The sequence below is a fragment of the Calidris pugnax genome, unplaced genomic scaffold, assembly GCF_001431845.1.
Source record: "Calidris pugnax isolate Ruff unplaced genomic scaffold, ASM143184v1 scaffold25, whole genome shotgun sequence".
Taxonomy (NCBI): Eukaryota; Metazoa; Chordata; class Aves; order Charadriiformes; family Scolopacidae; genus Calidris; species Calidris pugnax.
In genome coordinates, this window is record NW_015090805.1 from 6527392 (window position 1) to 6552831 (window position 25440).

Sequence of the window (25440 nt, forward strand, 5' to 3'; positions counted from 1 at the left end):
CTCGCTTTTCATTATTTACGATTAAAAAGGGAGAAACATTCGTATACTAACGGGAGACTGGAGTTTGAATTATATTCTGCATTGGAGTGCTTTAAGTAGTACTGGGCAGCATAAATAATCTAAATTTTCTTGACACGTTTTTAGGTCAAGAGGAATGTCACAGCATTCAAAGTCAGGACACTGCCTACTTGTCAGGTTATACTACTGTAAGAGGTGGGTTCGATTAAAATTATCTATGGACAAAAATGGATTCTCAAGACCTCTTGCCACCTTCTTTATTTATATAGGAAAACAGTTAAATGGAAAATTTAAGGAAACAATGTGTTAAGCTGGGTATATTCTCTTCATCTTTTTAGGTAAAGTGACTTCAAACTCTCTAGGAATGTCTATGGTGGAATTATGAAAACCAAATGCGCTACACTACACAGCATTGGAACTGGAACAGGCATGGAAGCCTTTAAAAATGCTGCACTTTGGAATAATTTGAAGTGTTTGTTTGTGTTCAGTGCATCTGTGACTCCAGAGATGAAGATAAGGCACTCTAGGACAGAGGGAAATTGTCCCAAAATAAATTTATGGGTTTTTTTACACAATAGATATGAACTAAAGTTGTTAAAATATTTACAAATTTTCCATCAGTTTTGACTGGCAATTGGTTTTGAACCATGTGAAATTCATGATTTATGTCATTTCAGCACAAAAGCTCAGTGACTGAATGCAACTAGTAAAACTTGATTTTACCCCTATCTAACAAAGCTTGGGTGGCATCAGTCTGTTACAGGAATTGTGGAATTGTGAAAACCAAATGCACTACACTACACAGCATTGGAACTGGAACAGGCATGGAAGTCTGGCCCATGCTGCAGCAATCAGCACTGCAGGGGATCCAGATGGAAATGACCTGGTTGTAATCCCCTTTAAATTCAAGAAGGTTGAGAGCAGACCTGTCTCCTTACTGATTGCCCCTGTACCTTCAGATCAACAGCTTTCCAAAGCAAAGCTCCGCTCAACAACCCCTGACAGCCTTTGAAAATGATGGTGGCACTGTTAACCAATGGACAGGGATGTCTTCTTGTGTCTCCCTCAGGAAGTCCCAGAGGCCTTGCATGGTCCCAGCTGATGTGGCAGCAGGAACAGCTTTGCCACTGCTGCCTGACTATGCCCTGCACAAGCCATAGTGTCCCTAAGAAACTGCCTCTACACAGCTCCCACAATTGTGAATCCAATTCCTTTATTGTCCCACATCACCACAGCTACCGCACTGCCAGGCCATTTCTTTGGCTAATAAATCCCAAAGTAAAAATGGCAGTGACGTGCCATCAAAAGAAAAGCAGTAAATCACGTGTACAAGTTTTATACAGTAGAACAGATCATTATTATTTCATCCCTTTCCTAGTCCTTAAACTTTACACAATAACCCCTTGGCAAGCGTGGCGGCATCTGAAAGCAATAAAATACTTCAGACACAACAGACATGGGAGAGAAGCAGGGAGGCAGCTCAGAAAAAGAGAAAAGCCATTCTGGTTGAACAATGCAAGCCCCGTCCAAAGCCCCAGCCAGCCACACACGCTGCCCTCTCGTTCTGCTGCCAGCAAACAGCCCTCCCCTGGCAGCCTGCCCCGCGCAGCCCCAGCTCTCTGCCTGGGACACAGCCCTCCTGCCGGTGCCACCAGGGTACCTGCTGCTCCTGCACAAGCTCCTTGTGAGCAGACAGGATTTTCTGCCTCTTGTTTCTCCCTCCTACAGCTGAGGTTGATTCCACCCAGCTGACTCTCCTTTCTCCAGCGCTGCACCACAGCCGCAAAGGTTGTGAAAAAGACCTGTCCTCTGTTCTTCTTTCTGGTCATACCAGAAGAAACTCTCTGTGTCATAATCAGTTTCACCATGAGAAATGCTGATTCTGAAGATGGTTACTTAGCCATCATCTTCCACTTTGCTTCCTTACCCTGAAACAAACCCTTTGTAGGTTTAACAAAGAATAAGCACTATGAAAGGGCTTAATATAAGAATTTGAAACACATCTTTTGTAAAACTTTTAAACTTAAAATTCTTTTGGCTTAAACATTAAAAAAAAAAAACCTAGACCCTGAGTTAGACTTAAGCAGCAGCTTTACAGAGCATACTTAGTATCCCTTACAGGGATACTTAGAAACTAATCTGTATTTAAAAACAGACAAGGTCTCTCAGTCTGGTCTTTGCAGAAACCGTATGAAAGCTGGGTCAAGGTTTGTTTGGAAAGTCTGTACATGTCAGCCAGAAGGACAGGCAACTTTCAAAACTTCATGACTCAAGCAGCTTTTCAAGTATGAAGAACCAAGTATGATTCTCCACTGTTGGATGATATCTCTTAAATTTCTGCACAAATTATTACTAAATCAGAACAGCCATGTTTTATTTTGCTGAAATGCCATTAGCACAACTAGAAGAGCACACGCAAACTGTAGTTCTTTCTGTGGCACACCAGAATGACAGTCAAGTTCCTGTATTAACTGGATGGCTTTTGGGGCTATCATACCGTAGGCAGTCTGTTGGTAGTACATGCAATTCATCAGAACTTTATGCAGGGATTTTGTAACTGATCTGTTGCCCTTAAACTGAAGGCCTCAGCTTTTTCCCTTCATTGAGAATAGATTATTATGAGAACTGTTGGGGCAGCACTCATCCTGCTCTTCCACAAGCTCTGGGGCATGACTCACTTGGCAATACTTCCATCTTCATAAAAACAATAGCTACTGTATCCTCAAAAAAAACCCAAACAAACCAACCAACAATCACACCTTTGTTCTGCACTGATAACCACACGTATTACTTATGTCTTTTGATCCAAGGCTTCTCTGAACACAAACTGTACTAGGGGGAAGCCCATGTTAAACCCAGTCAGCTAAGGCACTTTGGCATTGTCTTGCCGACTCCTGATTAAGAATTAACACGTCCATTGCTGATTTGTCATTATTCATGACAAATTTATAGGCAATTGTTTCCAGCTCCTTCGCTGAAGGAGCCTCCCCCTGCCCAAAGCAGGGCTGAGAGAATCTTGCTGGAGAGGGGCTGCAGGCTTATAACCTGGGGGTGACCAAGCCCCAGCTCCCTCCAGTCCCCTGCAGCCCCCTGCCCCACAGCCTGGGGTTGTCCCAGGCCCCCTGCCCTAACCCCAGGCTGCCTCCACTGCCACACAGCTCCACCCCTACAGCTTGAAATGCCATGGTAACCTTTCAAGATTTAAGCATTTGAAATGCCATAACCAACATTTAAAATAAGAAAACAAATCTGGTGCTCTCCACATCGCTGCTTCCTCCACTTGTGACTTTGCTTGGATTACTTCGTTACCGTGATAATTATGTATTTAAGTCCTATCCTGTAATAGTAGTGTAATATTTACAGTTTGTTTTCTCTACTACATAGAGAGCATTTAATCTAGGTTTTAAATAAGGAAACTTCAGGCTGCGCAATAAATGAACTGGAAGTCCAGAGGAACATTTTGCTACATCAGTTTTGTAGTTTATTTTCTCTTTATATAGTCCAAACATCACACATTCCAGCTACAAAATTAGCTGCAGAAAGTGAAAGTGTATTTTCAAACATTATACATTTTTAGTATCAGAATAAGCCACTTGGATGAATACAAATCAGCAACTAATCATTTATTGATACACATATTAACAAATGAATCAGATTAAGTTCTATTAATGGCATAGCACTGCTATTTTTGTTTTCACCTAATTCCAATTTGTACTGATAATAAAGAATCTCTATACAGCAGTGGTTCTGTCCTGGTCTTATTAGCCTCCCCCCAAACTGTAGATCTCAGAACAACCCACTCCCCCTCTAAGAAAACCTGCACCACCCCAAGAAGCAAGTACGGTCCCTAGAAAGATCTATTGTGCCAAGAAAGAGTAAGGCATCTGCTGCCTCATCCCAACTCACATCTGAGATCTGTACTGGGGGCAGTGGGAGAAGGGCTGGCAATGATTTAAAGTAAACTCAGGTAAACAAGGTCAGGCACTTCTACCTTAGGGCAACACCAAATTAGCCTGTATCATCTGGGCTGGAATACCCACAAATCAGATTTTGGGCTATGCAGTCAGTGCTGTGAGCAGGGACATAGAGACTGCTGGGAAGTGTACCCCTCTGTAAACTTAATCCCAGAGGAGTACCATATAGTTGTAACCTCATTATAATGGTAAAGGACCCTGCTGCTGCTGCGGACAGGATGAGACTGCTCTGGCTAAATGCCCTACCAAAGCACAGACTAATCCACAGTCATATTACTGCTTGCACGGGTCCACAGATGTACGCTCACCAGGTTCGAACTGTTTTGTTACTGAGAAACTCACCATGAGGACCATCAGCATCAGAAGGCAAAAGGGCCAAATAAACGGGGGTCTCAGCCCCTTCATCTGGGGATTTAGTGGCTTGAGGACCTGCCATGTCTGTTCTCACCCACCCAGGACAGCAGGCATTGAGAAGGATGTGGTCACCTTTTCTTTTCTCATTTAACATCCGGGCCTGAATCCTGGACAAGACTGTGACACCAATTTTGGATACCCCGTAGGCAGTATTTGGCCAGCCCTCTTTCTCATGCACACTTTTCTTGGTATCTTCCACAAATTTGTTCATGAGTTCCACTAACTCCTCCTCAGTGATCGTGTCGCTGCGAAACTTCTGCTGTAGTTCCTGGCTGCAGCCTCTCAGAGCTGAGCTACTTACCATACTAGAGACATTCACCACTCTACCTGGTAAAAGAGAATAAAGACTGATTACTTCTACACACATAAAACAAGCCCAGACACTAACGTGGGCTCAGTCTACAGTTATGTATTCACCACTTAAGTGAATGCCTGTGAAATATTTTGTGTGCACTATTTTGCAGAGCTTCTGGAAGACCACAGGTAAATCAACATCAGGTGTTTCTAGTAAATACCATTAGAGAGGGTAATTTAAGGTGTGAACCTGCAAGAGCTCTCTATTGAACTTCAGGTATTCTTCCAGGAAATAGCCACTTACTACTATGAATATGCCTACAGATGTAAGAGGCTCAGTAATAGCAGCCAGACTTTACTCTTGAAATTCACTTCGGCAACAGCTTGAGTCAAGTGCTGTGAGAAGGCACCTCAAAAATCAGAATACTACGGAATTCAACAAAAGCAATCTACATCTTAATGCAGTGAGACCATCAGCTTGTTTACAGAACACCTGAAGATTTACATCCCAGCATGCAAAACTGCAGTAGGTTATTTATCTCCCAGCACTTCAGTACAGAGGAATGAGTCAGCTGAATCAGTAATTCACTCCTCTTCCCTAAAATTATGTTACACTGCTTCCTTCCCTCTTGCTAGTTTATGGCCATTCAGCACATCAACAAGGGAACAAACATGAGGACTCTGATCTTAAAAGTTACAGAAATTAATCCTTTCCGCTAATGACTTTATCAGCACTTTTGTCCTTCACCCTTAGTAAAACAGGACTAAACTGCAATTTTGGCACCGTTTACTCTCTCCCCTACCAGCCTCCCAAAATTCAGTTACTACTAACAGTTCCAAACTTCTCTCTCATCTACTCCTTTTCTCTTAAAAACCTAGATGTATTCAAATGTTGGTGTAGACAGCATTTCATTCATAGCAGCAAGCACTTATGCAAATATCCATGAAAATATCTAGTGATCACAAGTTTCGAAGAGAACTGCATTTAAAAAAAAACCCTTAGATTTGGTGTGAGTATTAGATCCAAATACCCTCTGTTCAAATCATCCATGATATGCCAGTAGTGCTTCAGTAGCTTCCAGTGCTCCCTGGTTTTGAGAACGGGAACATTCTGAGCAGACCAATCACCCAGCGAGTGCAGGTTATTTGTGTGCTGCTAATACCTCTCTATTATTGACGCATCCATCTTCTTTGACACTGGCCCATTCTATTTACAATTTTTAGTAAAGTGTTTTCTTCAAGTTCCCCCCAACATCACCAAATCACAGTAACTTAATGTATCACATCAAACTCAGCTGAAACACTGGTTTTAGGTACTTCTTTATCCAAGTTTGTATCCTCAAAAGGTCCTTTCTGAAGCAATAACAATTTATGTAGGCAGATAACATGGACAAAATATGCATGGGTACATTCTTCATGTCTTCTCAAGAGCACCATGAGAATTCCACTTCAATCCATAATGGAAAAGAGTGACCGGCTTGAAAGCAGATATAAACATACCCACCAGAGACATTTTGGGGGTCAGGAAAGGCCATCTGTTCTCTTACCTACAGTACAGCAAGGTGCACTCCTCTTGCTATGGGACAGGGCACTTCTGACATGGGACAGGATTTTCCTATTTAACAAGGGCTAAAGTTCATACAAAACTAATTCTCTTCTTGTTATGTTACACTTACCATAAGGCTTCATAAGAGGCAACAATTCTGTGCAAACATTCCTGGTTCCAAAAAAGTTTGTCTTCAGTGTAACCTCAGCTTGGACTGCAAACGGAGTTGAGTCATGAACTTCTCATGCAAGGCGGCAGCAAGGGAGAGTGGGGGGGGAAAAAAACATAAAATCAGAATTGTACTACTGTTTGAAAGGAAGTTCAAGAACTACCAAAACACGAAAGTTTATCTTAGTTTCTTTTTTTCTTTTTTGATAATTAGGAAACAGGCATATGATCAATTAAAATACATTGAAATAAAAAAAACCATCACTGACACATTCTTATTAATGAAAAGATCCAGCTCTGCAATTTTATATTAATAATGACCTAATTATATTTTCACCTGTTCTTAGCTGAAGGCTTTGGCTTTGACCCAGGAGAGGTTGTATCACTCTGCAGAGTCATTTGCCAACCCACAGGCCGTTTTTCTTTCTGCCTTTTATATGGAGGAGACAAGGAAAGCCTGCTCTCACAGGGTGTGCTGCCCGGCCTGCCGACTGACCTCCCTGCACTTATTCACACCCAGTGCTCAGCTGGGGCTGCCACTGTGACAAGAAAGTAAACTTTGAGGTGCCCTCTCCTCTTAAATGCATAGCATGGCCCTTCAGCACCATTCTGACATACCAAGGGAGGGGAAGGGGAAGCTCCTGAATCTAGGATGCTGCCACTGAAGATGCAAAAGTTCGACTATGACCCCAATACTAACATCCAACAACGCGGCAGACAACTGCTTCTATACCCTGACTCTTAGGTTGCCATGCCTTGGGTTCTTAGCTGGTACTTGAAGCCAGAGCAGTGCCAAAGTGCAACAAACACTGTAAAAGCTTCTATAAAGAATGCAGGGCTGATTTGGTGGTCTGAAAAAAACCAACCAACCTATCCCAAAACTGATAAATACTTGTGTCAGTAAATCGTCCCCTGAATCAACAGATCTGTGCCAACACAAGGGAAGGAGGGGGAATTAGCAGCTAGGAAAGGCAGCTGATTTAGGTAAGCATAAGCAGACCATGGAACTGCTCTGTAAGGGCATGATTTCAGCAGACAGAACTGACAGCTTGCCACCACAAGTGGGGTAGGTATGTGCCATCAGCTGACAATTTGGCTCAGCCATAAAGCCATATGCTACACATCCTCCACTTTGAGGGGGAAGTAGAGTTGAAGTAACAGCATTTCTCCTCTTCTGCTACAGGCTCTGTCTCTGCAGTGATGAAGGCCACCTACATAGATTAGGCAGGTCTTCACTTGTCTCCATAGCTCAGACCTTTGTAAACTCAAAAGAGAAGCAGTGTCATTCAGTATTTGATGTAGTTGTGTTTTTATTGCAAAACAGAGCTTTAATAGCTAACTTATTTATACTCTCAAGCAATGGCCACTGATGACATCAAGTTTTGCAAATCACTTACTTGCATTTAAATCTGAGACACGAAGCCAGATCGTGACCTATTGCAAGAGTTATGACAGTGGGAGAAGAAACTAAACTAAAAACCTACACAACTCCAAACTCCCACTTCCCACCTTGCAAGACAGAAGCTTCCCCAAAGTCCAAAACCCACTCATTTGCCTAATAAGATATATTACTTGTGACATCTGATAGATCCACGCTCCTCTGATTTACTAAGCATTACTGGAATGACTGTTCTCGCAGAAGCTCATCCAGAAGGCAACCCACGGCTGCATAATCATTTCATACATGAATGGTTTTGCTGGACTATCTGTAGTGCAGCACAAAAACTGAACAATAAATTAAATTCAGTGGTAAATCTAATCTTTGACAGACAGCAATGATACACAGTACTACAATAAAGAAAGGAAAACATAAATCTGGGATGGTAGCAGAAACCTGGTGAGGCAAGAAGCAAGCTTGGGTAGAAACATCAATCTCACAAGCAAGAATTAAATCCAAACAATGATATAAGCATCGCAGCAAGTTCTTACACAGGTGTTAAATCCTCTATCCTCTGTGTTAAATACACAACAACAGCTACAACTGGCTCCTCTATCACATTTCTTAATCGTATGACCCACTGCTGACTCACAGTAAATTAGCAGCTTGAAGAAAATCTAGGCTAAACATCTGGAAGCAACTTCTAAATAATAATAATAAAATATCTATGGTGCAGTAAAGGATGCTAACAGGAACCTGACCGGTCACGCTGTTTTAGCTATTTATCTGGTCAGTGGCTCCATGATAATAAATCTAAGATCTCTCACAGATGAGCTCTAACAAATCTTGCTGCAGCAACTTGAGCTTCTCTTTCACCTGCCCACGTACCTACACTGATGGAGGCTACAGCTGCTGCAAAGTCACCACCAGGAAACACACTGCAATTGCTGTAGCTGCAGCCCAGTCTTGGGCTAACTCACTGTCACTAGTAGGCTGAGCTAAGGCCCTGCTTATAAATTGCAGAAATAATAGTTTGAACACCTGCAGGCTTTATAAATGATAAGCACGGGCAGAGACACAATCTTTTAACTCTGTTGCTACAAGGTTTTAACATTTATCTTGAGCACATCCTGAAGCTCAAACAATTATATTAAGAGCTGCCTCCTATTAAGCTAACCTTGAACATGAGCAATCTTCCCGTGAAGTACCATGTGAAATTGTATAACAGTGACTGGACTTCATTGCTGGACTCCCACTACACGAGAAGCTCCACCTTCAGCAGCAGGTGGAAGTTTGATCCATACTACCTGACAGGCCTCCTTAACTCGTGCAGTAGGCAGACGAGTCAGCACAACACCATGCTTGAACAGTTACATGTCCTAACTGGAGATCAGGCAGAGAACTTAAAATAAAACCGAAAAACCCCACCCTAAAATATGGAAAGAACAAGTTTGTACTGGTGGAGAAATGAACTTGTCATACTTGTGATTTGCTCTATCTGGACTTAACATGATTCTCAATTCGTTTTTATAAACACCTACAAAAAAAAAAAAAATGTATTCTTCTACCTTCTAGCTGCTGTGTCTTCCTCACTTTCCTTGCCTTCCTGTCCACTAGAAGATGGAAGGGTTAAGTTCTTGCTCAGCACAGCAAGATTGAGGTTAACTGTTCTATAGGTAACTGAACGGCCTGAGAAAGTTAAAGATAAACAAAGATGACAATCACCCAGGGCCAAAGGTTCTTTTTTATCAACTGGAATCCTTTAGCAGGTAATGGAACAAAGTATGGCGCTTGCTGAAGAGAGAAAACACAGATCCCCCAGGAACAAGGCTGATATTCACAGAGATAATGGGCTCCCGTGGGCCTGATGAAACTCACGGACACTGAGGCAATAAACCCAACTCTGCTCACATGCACTGTGTGCCTGAAGTATTTCCATGCTCTGTATGTGATGCAAATACAATACTCATGGGAAGCATGTTTACATGCACGGTTAGCCCAACAGATGCTAGAGGAAGCGCCATTTCACATTGCCCTCTCACCATGCTTAAGGCTGGTAGCTTGCCCAGCCCGAAAAGCAGCATGCCATTGGCACAGAAGACTTGCATAAGAAACTTTGTAAAATCCTCGATGCATCTACTGTCCTTCTCCATGTAACTTTGTAGAAGATAGGACTATCCCAGACAGTTCGCTTCCTACCTTTGAAAGCGATCCCTGCATTGTTAACCAGCACATTCAGCCCTCCATATTTCTCTTTTAGGAAGTCACGGAGAGCTCTGATGCTCTGCAGATCGTCGATATCCAGCTGGTGGAAGAGTGCATGCAGCCCTTCCTCCTGGAGCTTTGCCACTGCTTCCTGGCCACGGCTGGGGTCCCGGGCTGTCAGGTACACGTCCCCCGGGAACTGCTTGCACAGAGCCCGCACAATGGCGAAGCCGATGCCTTTGTTGGACCCGGTCACCACAGCCACCGGCACGCTGGACATTGTCCCCTCTGAACGTACGCCAAAGCGACACTATCTGCAAATGGCAAAGAAGAAGGTTTCACACTTGAATGGACAAAAATGGCTATGTGAAAATGGATTAAAGTGTTTTTTTCTTTAAAATCCTATTTACCATCTTGAATTAGGTGAAACTACATTAAAGTGCACACTGACTGTAACTTACTAAAGCAGCATGAGGCATTCACAGAGAAATACAAGTGCGGTGTTAACGTTCTGAAGAAAGCCCAACCAGTGACTGGGTAAAAAAAAAAACCCAAAACAAAACACCAAAAAAATACAAAAAGAAAGAAAGTCAATGACTAATCTTCAGTACTAAATTAACTTTTGACGGGAGTAAGCTCTTCTGGACATACAAGTTACAGGAATACCATTACCCTCTTTTGGGAATATTCAACTGGTTCAATCCAAGCACTGAGGCAGTTAAAGCCAAAAAAACAGGCTCAAAGGGGGAGGAGTGGCTTGATCTTCGAGTGTCAGGCAGAGAACCAAATCTAGCATTTTAAGAGGGAAATAGTGGACTACAGACACTTTCTGCTGTTTAACACACCAGTCAGCTCTAGATACAAAGCCTGCTTGTTGTTTTTTTCCACAGCTATAGCACATTTCAAGAAGATGCCTCTCCCCCATAAAAAGCGCGTTTATAACGCTGTTTTTGGTCACTTTTGACTTAGTTACCATTTCTCTTCCAAATTAGCTCGCAAGTAGCCACGAGCGGACAGACATCGAGCGACGGTGAAATCTTAACCAGCTCCTAAAAGCCTGTCCAGCTACGGACCGACTTCCCCGGGGCCAGCAGCCGCCCTCTCCCCGTCCACCTCCAAGGTCCCACCTCGCTGCAAACCGCCACATTCCACTCGCTGCCACCTCCTCGGGGCCGCTTGTTTCTTCCCCACAAGGAAAGAAGCCCCCAACGCCTCAGGGGACTCCCTGCTCCTCACGGGGCCATCCTGGCTGAATGCAGCCAGGAGCTGCGGGGTGGGCCCGGAGAGGCAGCCGGCACTCCCTCACCCACCTCCAGCACCGCGTACCTTCTCCCTTTCGCTCCTCAGCTCCACACGGCGACGAGGACGGGACCAACTGGCAGCCGGCCACGGCCGCTCACGCAGCGCAAGAGGCGGGCGGACGCGCCTAAGATGGCGGCGGGGGCGGCCCGCCTCCCGCCACGGGAAGGGGCGGTGCGGGCGGGCGGGGACCGGCGATGGCGGCGGGAAGCGGCGGTGTGTGCCTCCTCTCCGGCAGGTGTGCCGGCGGGTGGGCGGCTGTAAGGCGGCGGCGGGGGGTACCGTGCGAGCATCGCCATCTCTGCCCTCTCCCCCGCCGCCATTTCAGCCCGCGAGGGAATTGGGAGACAGAGCCGCTGAGGGGAGATAGCGCTTATCGTTACACTCCTCAGTCGTCTCTGCCTTAAACCGGGAGGGGCCACCGGCGGTCCCAGGCGGTTTCCTAACGCTCGGGTGGTTCTCTGTCAGGGCAGGGAGGTGGGGAGAGGCCTGGCTGTGCGGCCGGGGGGGCGCCGGGGCTGTGGCGAGTTATGGCCGTGCCGTGGCCAAGATGGTGTTTGGAGATGAAGGGCTTCCCCTCTTCCCTCACTCCCAGCACCCGCCCTCCTGGCGGGCTTTGCTCGTAGTGCCTTTTCTGAACTTTAAAGAGGCGGCTTATTAAACAGGCGGTGCGCAGGTTTCTGTTACTGATGTAAAAGAAACATGCAGTATTTGAAAGGGACTTTGTATTTTTAATTAACGTTTTTGTTTCTTTTAAAGTTCAGATTGTCTAATTAAGGCATAATCTGTTTCTGAATATGAAGAAAAGCAGAGGCCGGACGGGTCGAAAGAGAAGAAGAAAACGCTTGCAGAGTTTTGTGGATGGAGGTACTGCTGCTGGAAGTACTGCTAAATAATAAAAGAACCAGTTGTTTGTGAAGGTGTCATTTTGCGGTGTGCGTTTGTCAAACACCTTTATGCTTTGAAATAACATTCATAAGTGTTAGCTTTTTTTTTTTATGCAAGTATTCTAGCATTTGTTTACAGTCCCAAGCAGAGCATGGTGAATATTTACTGTGAGCTCTTTTCTGGCTAATGGGAAGTACTATAGAATCATCGAATCATCTGGGTCGGAAGGGACCTTCAAGGTTCATCTAGTCTGACCCCCCCGCAGTCAGCAGGGACACCCCCAACTAGACCAGGTTGCCCAGGGCCTCGTCGAGCCTTACCTTGAATATCTCCAGGGATGGGGCCTCAACCACCTCCCTTGGCAACCTGTTCCAGTGCTCCACCACCCTCATAGTAAAGAACTTATTTCTAATTCTTTAATTCTTTGACCCTTGAGTATTCTGGATAACTCCTGAAGTTGTGCTAGGTCCCAATTCCCAGAGGCCAGTAATTTACTAAGCTAGTTCAAGGGCAGCTACTGTACTAAAATGTCCAAAATCTGGTTTTTCTGACCATACAGTAAAATTTTTTAATTTCCTTTATTTTCCAATAGAGTGCTATTAATAGCATTAATCTCCCTTTTTTTTTTTTTTTTTGTTTTTTTTTTTTAGTCAACTGTAGTCACAAACTGGAATACATTAAACTTAAGAAGTGGCTGAAAAGCAGAGGATTTGAAGACAGTAATTTAAGGCCAGCACAGTTCTGGGGTAATGTTTTCATTATTTATTGAATATCCTTCTTTTATTCTTCTAAGAATGTTAGATTCCTGCTTTTGTTTGGAATCACAAACCTGGCTGGCATCAAGAAGAAAGCCAGTCACTGTGAGCAAATGCATGTGAACATCATTTAATGTAAACAAGTAGGTATGGAGTACTGTCAGCTGTTTCTTATATAAAGATGTTCTCATATATAACTCTGGTATGCTACAAAACATGCACACCTATGTCAAATTCCTTGTAGAAATCAAATCTTTAAGTGTTAATAGCGCAGTTTTAAAGAAGAAAGTAGTATCTCTTAAGGTTTTACAGTATTAGAACTAAACCTTATTTTAATTTCTTTCACTTTTTTTCTGTACAAGTTCAGCAGATCTAGTCATACGGAAAGGTAAATAATTTCAGAGCTAGAATTCACTTAGTACTGTTTACAGAAAAGGCATATACTTGTATTTTTTCTCTTTAAGTAGATTATGTTTCAAAAACTTTTGCAATGTCAAAGAGAGTAGTCTGAATCACAGAAAAGATATCATTAATAGGAATTGTAAAGTTTAGTTAAAACTTTGAAACCAAGAAGTGTTTAAATAAAAAATAGGGGAAAAGAAATTGAGTAATTGCTAAAACTGGACAGCAAGTGTTGCAGGGAATGCAGGGGAAGGGCTTTCACAGGGTCCTAAAAAGCAAAAAGAGAATCGGAGAACAAAGAAATGAGTTATCTATCTGGAACAATACACAATTGGCTTTTATGATTTGTAGGAGATAATGTATGTCCTTTTAGAGCTTTTCCTTGCTGGCCTGCTAATTTACTGCAGCTTATCATAGTCTCCGGTATTTTACACGTATAGATGTATTTAAGCATCCTTTTTGTTCCTGCTTCAGATACAGGAAGAGGACTGATGACAACTAAAGCTCTTCAGGTTAGTAATGTTGACTATAATGGGAGAGCTCCCCAGGTGCTTAGAGATGTCATGACTTTTGCAACAGGCAAAGCTCGAAATTCCGGGCAAGGTCTTCACAGTCCCTGTTGTGGATGTAATTTCTAACATAATACCAGCATTTGCAATATTGACATATCTGTAAGGTGATAGCCTATGTACCCTGACGACTTGTAGGGTGAAGACATTCCTGTCCTCATTTACAGAGATTTAGTATGTAATGTAGTGTTTCAGTGTAAGCCAATCAGTGGCTAACTGAAACCCTAAGAAGCAGATCTCTTCCCTCCTGTATGCCTTCTCCCTCAGCCCCTGACTCTTACAGCTTCTTTTGCACTGGCTGTAGCAGTCTTCCCCACTCGTGTGATAAGTTGTATTGAGAAGTTAAACTAACAGAAAACTGTCTTTTCAAAAAAATTACTAGTTTTGATAGCTTTGCTCCTTGAAATCTTCCACCTTGGTCAGGCCAGTGCTGGAAGAATGACATATCAGGAAGGGGGATTGAGGAAAGGAACCTTAAGTGGTGTTTGACTTTAGATTATCTTAGCCATAATGTGAAGCCATGGCTTTAACCTCGCTTTGATGGTCCTCTTCCTTGTTGGTAGACCAGCTAATAGAATAATAATTTCTATGATTCCCAGCAGAAAAGAGGAATGGTATTAAAAATACCTTACCCTTAAGATATTGACACAGAAAGACCGAACTTTTACTGAAAAGTGCCTTTCAGGAAATGGGCTTGTTGGAGAAGTTTCTGAACTGGTATGGGAATTGTATATCAAATAATGAAGAATCAGACCCAGAGTCTTTTGCAAAATAGAGAGTATAGCAAGAAGTAGGAAGGAGGTGTAGTGGAGATACACTGTTCTCCAGACATGGTATGTTCTTATGCTTGCTTGGGGTTAGAGCCAGCAGTTGAAGCCAGAGGTTCAGGTTATTTACAGTGCTGGGAGTCTGCAGTGAGTTAAGTGCCACCTAGATTTAGCTGGGCTTGACCAAGATAAGGAAACTCAGGAGAATTGGAAGGGGATGATTCATGTCCTTTCCATACAGGCATTGACACTTATGGCTCAAGCCAGGCATGAAACCTAATTTATACATGCAGCAGCTTGGCAAACAAGGTCAGCATAGACATGACCTAAATTAACCTTACCACATACTGCTATGTTGATAGAAGTTCAGGTATTTGTGAGATCTAATCTAAAATATGTCTCAGCACAAAGAGTAGCCAGACACCAGATTTTCTGTGAACAGCTAACTTTCTGCAGGTTACAGTTCCTACTGACTGCAGTTATCCTCCTTCCCTGGACTGTGACTGTCTTGAAACCATGCCAGTTTTCATCAAGTTCAACATCTCATCTGTTTGCTTTCTGACGTTAGTGTTCTCTGAGGAATGTCTCTCTGTTCAGAAATCACACAGTAGATGAGTCATTTACACTTGACCTTTACTATTCTTTGTGTGTGTTGTGTTTTTGTTTTTTTTTTTTTCTTCCTCAAAGGCAGGGGATCTGGTTATTTCATTGCCTGAGAAATGCATACTCACCACGGGCACTGTCCTTAGTAGTGGCTTGGGAGAATACATTATGAGGTAAGTGAAAAAAGACAGTTTATGGGCAAGCTGGCCTTTCCTCTGGGTTGCTCGTTAGTAGATTAATCATCTTAAGTGGTATTAGGGCTTTAAACTGAATACTCTAACGTGTATGACTGTTTTTTATGGACTTTGATGCATGTGGAATGCTCAGATAAGTAAGGCTTGGACACAGCATCCCCTTTTAGCTGGGAAGAACTGGAGGGATGGTACAGGCTTGGACTTGACCTGCCTCCAGTTTGCACCTGGATGCCAGTGAGGAATGTTTTCTTGGGAATTTGTGGATATGCTTTAATAGGAGAGGGGGGATAAAATGGGGTTGCAAAGCAGGCATGTGAACATAGCCTTTTAGAAAATTCAGAACAAAGACCTATGTTGTACTTGTTATATATCCTAACCCCTTCTCCCCCACGCCCCAAAACAAAGCCAAAAAGCAACCCAAGAGGTGAGCCAGCTTTTTATAGCCCCTTTGAAATCATCAAAAGGACTTGGAGATGAACTACAAAGAAGTTTAAAAGAGAAGCTATTTATAACATTTAAAAGAGCTAGAAGAGAGAGAAAATACTGCTGCATCCATTTCCTATCTCACCTCTGTGTATCTGTTGTGTTGATATTTTTATTTTCTAATAGATGGAAGCCTCCTGTATCTCCTTTGATAGCACTGTGCACATTTTTAATAGCAGAGAAGCATGCTGGTGAGAAATCTCTGTGGAAACCATATCTTGATGTTTTACCCAAGACGTACACTTGCCCTGTTTGTTTGGAGCATGATGTAGTGAGCCTTCTTCCTGAACCTTTAAGAAAGAAGGCTCAGGAGCAGAGAACGCTGGTCCATGAGTTGTACATGTCTTCCAAAGCTTTTTTCTCTTCCCTGCAGCCTTTGTTTGCTGAGAACACAGAAACTGTTTTTAACTACAGTGCTCTACAGTGGGCTTGGTGCACTGTTAACACCAGGACAATATACATGAAACATTCACAGAGGGAATGTTTTTCTCTTGAGCCAGATGTTTATGCATTGGCACCATATTTAGATTTGCTAAACCACAGTCCAAATGTTCAGGTAAGAAACTCAAAATAGATCACTTAGTGCATTCACAAGTAAATAAATTATCTCAATACAGTATGCATTTATGTGATGTATTAGGAGTGTCTTGAGGTCAGTGAGAGATCTTGTAGTGGGGAAATTGTCTATTGAGGACACGCACAGGCTGAGTACCCGTGGTTCATATATACCCAGGAGCTTGCTGTTCAGCTCAAGGCAGTTGAATAAAAAGGATTCAAATGTTTCAGTTTAGGTAGAAAAGCAAATGTATGGGGAGAGCCAGCAATGGCTGGGTAAGATTTGCATCGAGGTAACTACTGGGAAGAGCCGATTTTAAGTATAACCCTACTCTGCTCTCCCAAAAGGCTCAGCTCCTGAGACAAATGTGGAGTTACATGGTCCATATGTTACTTCACCTGTGGCTGAAGCTTGTGGGCAGCCTTAGGAAAGTGTGTAGAGCGGTTCCACCTTATGTCAGGGACTGTGTGCCAACGTAGAGCTGGGATAGCACAAAGTGGCCAGCTCTGCATGAAGCCATCTTTATTTGCAGATCTGGGGCCTCTGTAATAAGTCTACACAGTGGGTGGTGCATCCTGAGGACTAAGGTTTTGATGTTTGTTCTTCTAGTATTTATAGTATATTAAACTAGTATTTATAGAGTAATCCTGGTGGCCTGATGTGGAATCGTCCAAATGGCTTGCCTTTTCAGACATCTGTAACACTATCTGTTTTATTGCAGTTAGAGGAATGCTCAATACTGTTGGGTTTTAATATTCAAGATCTGATTTCTTTTTTACCCTGTCCTCCTGCCAAGAGTAAAACTTTTTCTTATTAATTTCTCGAAGGTAAAGGCTGCATTTAACGAGCAGACAAGAAGCTATGAAATTTGGACAAATTCACAGTGCAAAAAATACAAAGAAGTATTTATCTGCTATGGGCCTCATGATAATCAGCGACTGCTACTAGAATATGGATTTGTTGCCATGAATAACCCTCACAGCAGCGTTTATGTCTCATCAGGTTGGATATCTAGATTGTCTTGACATGGAAAGGTGCAATAGCAGAGAATCTCAGCATATTCATGCTGTCTGTCTTCACCAGGAGATGTGTGGGTGCAAAAGGATAACTAAAGGATAGTGAGGAAATACACTTGCAGATATATATATATATATAGACAATGCATAATGTGCACAATACATATCAAGGCATTATGACTTATTTTTTTTTTAGTGCCATTAAGATATTTGTATCTTCAAGAAGTGGAATAGAGTTTGATACCACTTTGAACTGTATAGAACATAAGGACTGGCGTTTTAAAATTGAGTGCTTTTTGGAAACTTTTTTCTTTTGTAAAATTGCAATTCTTACCAGCATGTATGTAGAGCTTCCAACCGTTTGTCTTAGACTGTACCATTGACTTCAGGACTTAAGTCCTGATCCCCACAAATTGAAATTGCTGAGAGTGGTTCGTAACTTTAGTTTGAGTCAGGATTTCCATTATAAGGATACAATCTTTTAGACTGCTGATAGCTTTTGAGAAGTAGATACTTTTTTGGATTATGTTAAAGTTCACCAAAATGTAGAAGGTTTTGGTCTTTGTCCTGTAGCTATGTGAAAAATACAGTTGAAATGTCACTTCAAAGATTGTGGTTTCTTCTGTATACCATTTATTTAAATATCTAAAATGTATTTTTGTGCAGATACTCTCCTCAAATATCTTCCCCCACTGGACAAGCAGAGAAATGCAAAAATTTCAATTCTAAAGGATCGCGATTTCTTAGGGTAGGTGTCTGTGGTTTTGTTCCCATGTGTGCTTTCTTTACGGGTTTTTCTGGGAGTCAAATTTGCTTCTAGTATCAAAATCCAGCATAAAATAATTACTTGTTTTACTTAACAAACTGATTTACTTGGTGTTTGTGGGAGAAGGTGGAAGTGATAAACACCAATATCAAAGCTTGAGATAGGAGACAGCCTGGACCTTGAAACCTAGCTGTGGACAAAAGCAGGGTAAGGGGAGTAAAGAAGTCCTAGTTCTGAAGAGCAGACCTTCCCTTGTTGACACTTGTCAGGAAGGAAGCTATTAATGCTGTAAAAGATCATCTATACTTTCTACATCACATTGTTTCTGACTTTTTAGAAACCTGACCTTTGGATGGGATGGGCCATCTTGGAGACTCCTCACAGCCCTTAAGTTGTTAAGTCTCGAAGCAGATGAATTGTAAGTTTCAGTACTTTTTGAATGTTTTGACAATGTGCACGTGCCATTTTCCTTTATTTGCTCTTTGCTCGCTGTGTATGAGATACTGGGGCAATTTGGATTTCCTGTGTCTGTCTCATTGACTCCAGGTGAGAAGTGAAAAGAGGAAAGGCAAAGAAGACCATATAATGTAAAGTCATTGCTTATTTGGTGCTTTGGTCTTTTACTTTCTTGTCTTAAACAGTAGAAGAGCCCCATTGTTTTCCCTTTCTATTTTGGGAACGAGATATTACTTTAAGGTTCAGACTGCAGACCTTTTTCCTGTTGGTTTGATGGGACTTCTAAATGCTGTTGACCTTGCTTGATTTCTTTGAAGCACGTGTTCCACAGGCTGCCTCTGAAATTCTAGGACCAAATAAATTGCTGAAATTAATCTCCAGTGACTGTCAGTGCAGTTTTGATCATTTGTTCCAAATAGCAAATGTGCCTTGAATAGCATGAATAGAAGTTGGTTACCTGGACTTTGCTTGTAATAGTAAATAATAATTAAAAAAAAAATTGAAGCTGTTTATGCTTTGAAGATGCATTGCTGAGCGGAATAAGTTGATTAGAAAAAGTAAAAATAAGTCCCTGTGTTACTAGTTTCAAGTCCATGAAGTGTGTCAGTATGTGAGGGGAGGTTTAGCAGAAGCCACACTAATAGGTTCTGAGTGAATGGCTTTTACTCCTCACCAGTGCTGCTGAAGCTGGTTGGCAGCATGGCAGAGCAGTGAAGACTGGAAGCCTTGGTCTAAGTGTGGACTGTGGCTTGGGCTGAAAGGGGTGAAGGACTGGGAGGTGAAGTTCTCCTTTGGACCATTAAATCCCTCTTCTCTTTTGCTTGCCTTATCAGTCTCATATCTGAAAGCCGTGTGCCTTTTTGATATATGCTGCCCCTACTTGCCTTACGCCAGCGATGCTATTCTTAGCATAACCATATGTTTGTCATTCAGTTGGGGAATACGCAAGTGATTGTGTCTTGTCCAAACATTTTTGTTGTAGTACTTCCTGGAGAAGAATACTGCTTGGTGATGTAGTTTCAGCCAGAAACGAGCAGCAGACTTTGACTATAACAGCAAAGATATGCCATTTTTTAATAGAGGAGACACAGCATGTCCTTCTTCAGGTAATTTGACTGGAAGAACAAGGGAGCTGAGATTCCATTGTCTCCTAGCATAAATGTCCAGCAGTGATGGAGGGAATTGACTACACTTGGGGTGGTGCTGGATTTGTTGCCAGGGTGACTGACAGCAGTAAATTGCCCAGCAGAATTTGTGGCTGCAGCAAAGAAAGGAGCCGAGTTACAAAGCTTACATGAAGCCATGTAAACAAGGGAAAAGCATTGAACTTGCTCTGCTTACAGTATCAATGTGTTTGTTGAAGTTATCTCTTAAAAGAAAATGCTGGGTTGTATGAGGTGGGCACATAAGATGTTGCAGACCTGCCACGAGTGCCTTGTTGCAGAAAGTGAAGGCTGTGTTCATTAAAGCCAGTCAAACCAAATCAGCTACTGATGTCAGCCAGTCTCCTGTGAGGGAGGTCTGTACTCTTAGGAAAACAATCTCTCCTTCCTTTCTGAATTTTGGCAAACAGCATTTGTATTTAATGTCAAGTTGGATAGCTATCATGGAAAGCAGTTATTAAAACCACACTTTTGCAAAGGAAACGCTTACATGCCCAGAGTATGAGCTGAATCTGGTCTTGAGCAACATCTTAAGGATAATAGGGCTTAGGAGCCTGATATCAGGTAAACATTTCCCTTCCTTTCCTTGTTTTTGGTCTGCTTCCTATCCATGTATGATCTTTTTTCCTTTATTTTCTTCTTTTTTTCTTCTTTTCCTATTACAGTAGAAGGTTAAAAAAAATACTGTATTTTGACATAGGTCATGAAATCCCTACCACAGAGGAACTTTGCACAAATTTTGTGTTCATGTCTTATATTAAATAATGTGAATTTTTAGTAATTTAATCCTATTTGTATAAACTTCAGATTTCCCAGTTGAAAAGGAACAAAGAGAACCTCAAAGACCAGCTGGCTTTGGTAGAAGCCCTACACTTGGAAGACCTGAAGTTACTACAAAAATCAGCTGAGATTCTTGGCAACTTGAATATGGCAACAACTTGACCCTTCTGGAGCTGTGGTAGCATTGGCTGATTGGAGCTCATGTGCCATGGATGTGCCTTGCTCAACTGTTTTAATAGACTTCAGCAGCAAAGTGTAATATAAATAGTCATCAGAATATGCCTAGTTTTGTTCATACGGTCATACGAAACCCAGAGTCTTATTTTGTTCTGCGCTGACCTTCTTCAATAATTCAAAATGTTAGCCCAAATGCTAGGAGGGGAGCACAGGTGGCTTTCATCACGTCTCATCCAAATCACACTGCAGTGAGCAAAACAGCTTCTGGGGTCTTTTGAGTCATTTGAGCAGCGCCAGGACTGGGAGCTCCAGCAGTCCTAGGCTTTAGAGCTGCCTGTCTGGCTAAAGCATGGATCGTAGGTCCAAGCAGGTACTCCTCAGCAGGTATTTGAGTTCTGGCACTTGACAGAGAGGAGGAGGACAGAGCCACTTCTGTTTACCCTGTGCTGATCCTTTACTTTTTCACAGAGATCTCTACGTGTCCCCAAGACCTGGCAGTTCATGTAGAGTCTGTTAGTTGCTGGAGTAGTAGATACCGCCAAGGCACAGATGAGTCTTCTTGTGACCAACTCCAAATCATTCCCTTTGCAGTTTCAGCCCAAATGCTTTTCGAATGTAAGGAAGTGTGAATTTCCCTCCTGAACTCTCAGAACTCCCTCCAAACTCACTAGTTCTTGTTCTGACTCCTGCTGCGAATGAGAACTGAAAGGATATATCACTTTGAACTCTGTTTCTTATTTGGAAGACCACCCAGGCAATTAATTCTGTTTCCAGTCAGTTCTGGTGATCACACTGAAAAATATTCCCATCCTGTCTACAAGGGGGTAGTCTCATGAACTGCCTTTCAGTATTAGTTATACTTTATAGGGAGCTCAAGCTCCCTGCTTCTGTTTACAGGAGGGGCTTCCTTAAAGGGTATTGCAGGGCAGGACCCTTATTTAAGCTGTGTAAACTTCATTTATAATTGTGGTTGTGTTGTGGTTATTTTCCATTTTGTGGGGAATCGCATTTCATGGAATTTTTCATTACTGTTTTTAGCATTTTTTAAGAACTGTGTATTTTAAACGTTTATTTTTGTAAATATATTGGGTCATTTTCTATAAGACCTCTATTTTTGAAATAAATGAAATTCTATACAGCAGTAAAGACATTCTAGCTAATGATATAATTTAAAGAAAAAAATGCAACGAGTGAAAACAAGTATTCAAGCTCAAGCACACATTCAGACTTTCTTTGGTATCTTGTGAACAAGAATGTTTTTATGTAAACTTGCTTGGATTTGAGGATTGCAGGGGTTTTCCATGCTTTTTTTTTTTCTGCATCCGGTCAATTTGGCTGTGCTGGTTTTGTCAGGGGTGGAGTCAATATTCTTCATAGTAGCTGGTATGGGGCTATGTTTTGGATTTGTGCTGAAAACAGTGTTGATAATTTGGGGATGTTTTAGTTACTGCTGAGCAGTGCTTACACAATCAAGGCTTTTTCTGCTCCTCATGTGGCCCCTCCAGTGAGTGGGCTTGGGGGGGACACGGCTGGGATGGCCAGCCCTGGCTGACCAGAGGGATGTTCTGTGCCATGTGGCATCGTGCTCAGCATATAGGACTGGGGGCAGAAGAGGGAAGAGGTGGAACATTGGGAGTTGGTGGCGTTTGTCTTCCCAAATAACTGTTACGTGTGTTGGAGCCCTGCTTTCCTGGAGATGGCTGAACACCTGCCTGCCCATGGGAAGCAGGGAATGAATTCCTTGTTTTGCTTTGCTCGTATGTGCAGCTTTTGCTTTACCTGTTAAACTGTCTTTATCTTGACCCATGAATTTTCTCACTTTTACTCGTCTTGTTCTCTCCTCCATCCTACTGGGGGAGGAGTGAGCTAGTAGCTGTATGGTGCTTGGTTGCCAGCTGGGATTAAACCGTGACATTGGGACAGGAACTGTCTTGATACCTGGAGCTCTGAGGAGCTTTCCTTACCTTGAAGGAAATGGTTTAGATGCAAAAGCCTGGGGGAACTGAGAAGTGTAATTGTTTGCTGTTATAGAATCATAGAATTGCCCAGGCCGGAAGGGACCTCCAAAGGTCACCTAGTCCGACCTCCCCGCAGTCAGCAGGGACACCCCCAACTAGACCAGGTTGCCCAGGGCCTCATCAAGCCTCACCTTGAATATCTCCAGGGATGGGGCCTCAACCACCTCCCTGGGCAACCTGTTCCAGTGCTCCACCACCCTCATAGTAAAGAACTTTCTCCTAATCTCCAATCTAAATCTGCTCCCCTCCAGCTTGAAGCCATTTCCCCTCGTCCTGTCACTACAGGCCTTTGTAAACAGGCTCTCCCCAGCCTTCCTGTAGGCCCCCCTCAGGTACTGGAAGGCTGCTATTAGGTCTCCCCGGAGCCTCCTCTTCTCCAGGCTGAACAACCCCAGCTCCCTCAGCCTGTCCTCATAGCAGAGGTGCTCCATCCCCCTGATCATCCTTGTGGCCCTCCTCTGGACCCTCTCCATCAGGTCCATGTCCTTCTTATACTGAGGGCTCCAGACCTGCACACAATACTCCAGGTGAGGTCTCACCAGAGCAGAGTAAAGTGGCAGAATCACCTCTCTGGACCTTACTCAGTTTCCAAAACCAAAAGTTCTTGGTTTTAACATACCATCTTTATAACCTCTTCCTAGAATTAGAAAATCCTGAAAATAGTTTTTCTGCCTTGTTAACTCTAATGTACCAAGACTTTTGTACTCTCAGGCTTTCTGTATTGTTCACATGAAGATGGTGACAGTGTGTGGTAACTTTACATTGCAGAGCAGACGGCAGGGGGAATGGGTTGGGAGAGGAACTGAAGTTCTTTCTGGAGCTAGGAGCACATTTATTACATTCTTTGGGCCAACTTAATATCATATTTGCCTAAACTGTGGTTTTAACCCCTGCAAGTCACTTGGCACCATATTTCATACTCCGGTCCGTCCTGTTGTGGAGTACCTCCTGGGGTGAGATGTCTGGATTTGGGAATGCAATTTCTACTGATCTCACCAGGGCAATTCTCGTAAGCTTGTGTGAGGGTCCTTCTGTACCACTGAGCCTGGCTACCTCAGGGACAGCAGGGCTGAGACCCTGACCCTGTGACTCTTGCTCATTCATTTTGATTAGGTCTGCAAACAGGGCTACAGAAGTCATGAAGAAGGTGGATGGCGACTGAGTATTCACAGTGCAAGAAATAAGGGCTTTCAAAGGAAGCTCGAAGAAGTCAAGTTCAAAACTGTCAGAATGTGGTAACAAATCCATTGATGTTACTAAGGAATATGGATACAAAAGTTGACATGGGCGGAGAGCACATATACATGGAAAATAGAGCTGTTGGCACTTACCAGCCATCTTATGTAGTCCCTTGATCTCAAAATACTTGAAGTTTGGGAGGGTATTGATGGCAAGAACTGTATGTGCTCAACCTGTGGTTTTATGACCTTCTTTTAAGGTGTTGGTGGACACTGGGAAACAGGGTACTGGGCTAGAGGGATCCTGGCTTTGAAGAGGTCCTACGGTTTTGATGGTTACAGTTGAACTGCTTGACCTCTTACTTTCTCTTAATAAAAACTTTTTCATTCTCTAAGAACAGATGTGTTTCTCATTTTATAATTTTATACTGAGGTGGTACCAGAGTTAAAGAAGATAAGGATGTTTGGTTGTTTTTTCTTTTTTTCCTGCAGTTGGCTGTTTTAAGAACAGCTTCGGTACGATGTGTCTTGCACGATGGATACCACTTTTGACAGAAGTTTATTTGCTTCAGTGTTGCGCTATAGACTACACATTTGTACCAGGTGGTTTGAATATGGGCTCTACTTCTGTGGCTCCTGCCCGCCCTCCAGGGAGTGCAGGAAGGGGATCTGGCAGTGCAGGAGAGTAGAGGGTATGAATTGCTTGTCTGTCTCGTGCGTGGAGGCACGGCAGTAAGCCCCCAGCTTTACCTTAAGCACTGTAGCAAGTGTTCTGAATAGCGCCATGTGTGTTTAATGTCAAAGGCAAAATCCTGCCTGAATAAACTATGGGGTTGGAACTAGTGCTTTTGTAACATGCACCAACAGCAAAAGGATTTTTGACAGGAATAAACCAGCGTAACACAGGTCATGATTCAGCGTTTATGTCTGTATGTGTCTAGTCAGCAAAAGCTTAAATTCTTTTTTGAATCAAACCTAAACTACGTGCGAGACAGGGCGTTCTAAGCTGGGCTTGGAGCGAGGGTGCCTGAGGAAGTGACTGCAATGGGAGTACTCTCCAGCTGTCTTACAGAGCACTAAATCAAGGTTTCAAAGAGTGAAGATGCTTACTGTCAGCCTCTACTTTAACTAGAGCCCCTTTGAGCTGCAAACATCTTAATCACGTAGCTTCAGTGACGTGCTGTTAACATTTGGCTCTGGCTCTCTGTTACTCTAAGAAGGGATTTAGCTGTGATCTTAGCATGGAAAGACATACTTTATTTCTCTCTTTGTGTAAAGTTCCTTACAGATTGTATCTGCAAATCTCAGCGGCAGTAGGAACAAACCCCAGCTGTTTACCATTAGCAATACAAGCCTGGTATAGACCATGGCAG

The 25440-nt window shown here is 42.9% G+C and overlaps 2 protein-coding genes across 6 annotated transcripts; one reads left to right on the top strand and one right to left on the bottom strand.

The window, feature by feature from the left end:
- Window positions 1-3476: 3476 nt before the first annotated feature.
- Window positions 3477-11473, bottom strand: LOC106885737 (carbonyl reductase [NADPH] 1-like). Of its 2 annotated transcripts, none has more exons than XM_014938177.1 (4): window positions 11324-11473; window positions 9992-10311; window positions 6377-6484; window positions 3477-4733 (listed from the first exon to the last, which is right to left on the bottom strand). In XM_014938177.1, the coding sequence occupies exons 2-4, from the start codon at window positions 10275-10277 to the stop codon at window positions 4297-4299; spliced, it is 831 nt and encodes a 276-aa protein (XP_014793663.1). In that variant the 5' UTR covers window positions 10278-10311; window positions 11324-11473; the 3' UTR covers window positions 3477-4296. The 2 variants fall into 2 exon arrangements, with proteins under 2 accessions (XP_014793663.1, XP_014793664.1); XM_014938178.1 differs by having other exon boundaries at window positions 11308-11411.
- On the top strand, window positions 11464-22012 carry SETD4 (SET domain containing 4). Of its 4 annotated transcripts, none has more exons than XM_014938173.1 (11): window positions 11464-11534; window positions 12056-12163; window positions 12835-12930; window positions 13816-13853; window positions 15365-15453; window positions 16084-16513; window positions 17341-17515; window positions 18196-18277; window positions 18633-18713; window positions 19734-19857; window positions 20722-22012. In XM_014938173.1, exons 2-11 carry the CDS (start codon window positions 12094-12096, stop codon window positions 20854-20856), a joined length of 1320 nt encoding a protein of 439 aa, XP_014793659.1. In that variant the 5' UTR covers window positions 11464-11534; window positions 12056-12093; the 3' UTR covers window positions 20857-22012. The 4 variants fall into 4 exon arrangements, with proteins under 4 accessions (XP_014793659.1, XP_014793662.1, XP_014793660.1 ...); XM_014938174.1 differs by having other exon boundaries at window positions 11487-11512; window positions 12061-12163; XM_014938175.1 differs by having other exon boundaries at window positions 11504-11534; window positions 12061-12163.
- Window positions 22013-25440: the final 3428 nt, after the last annotated feature.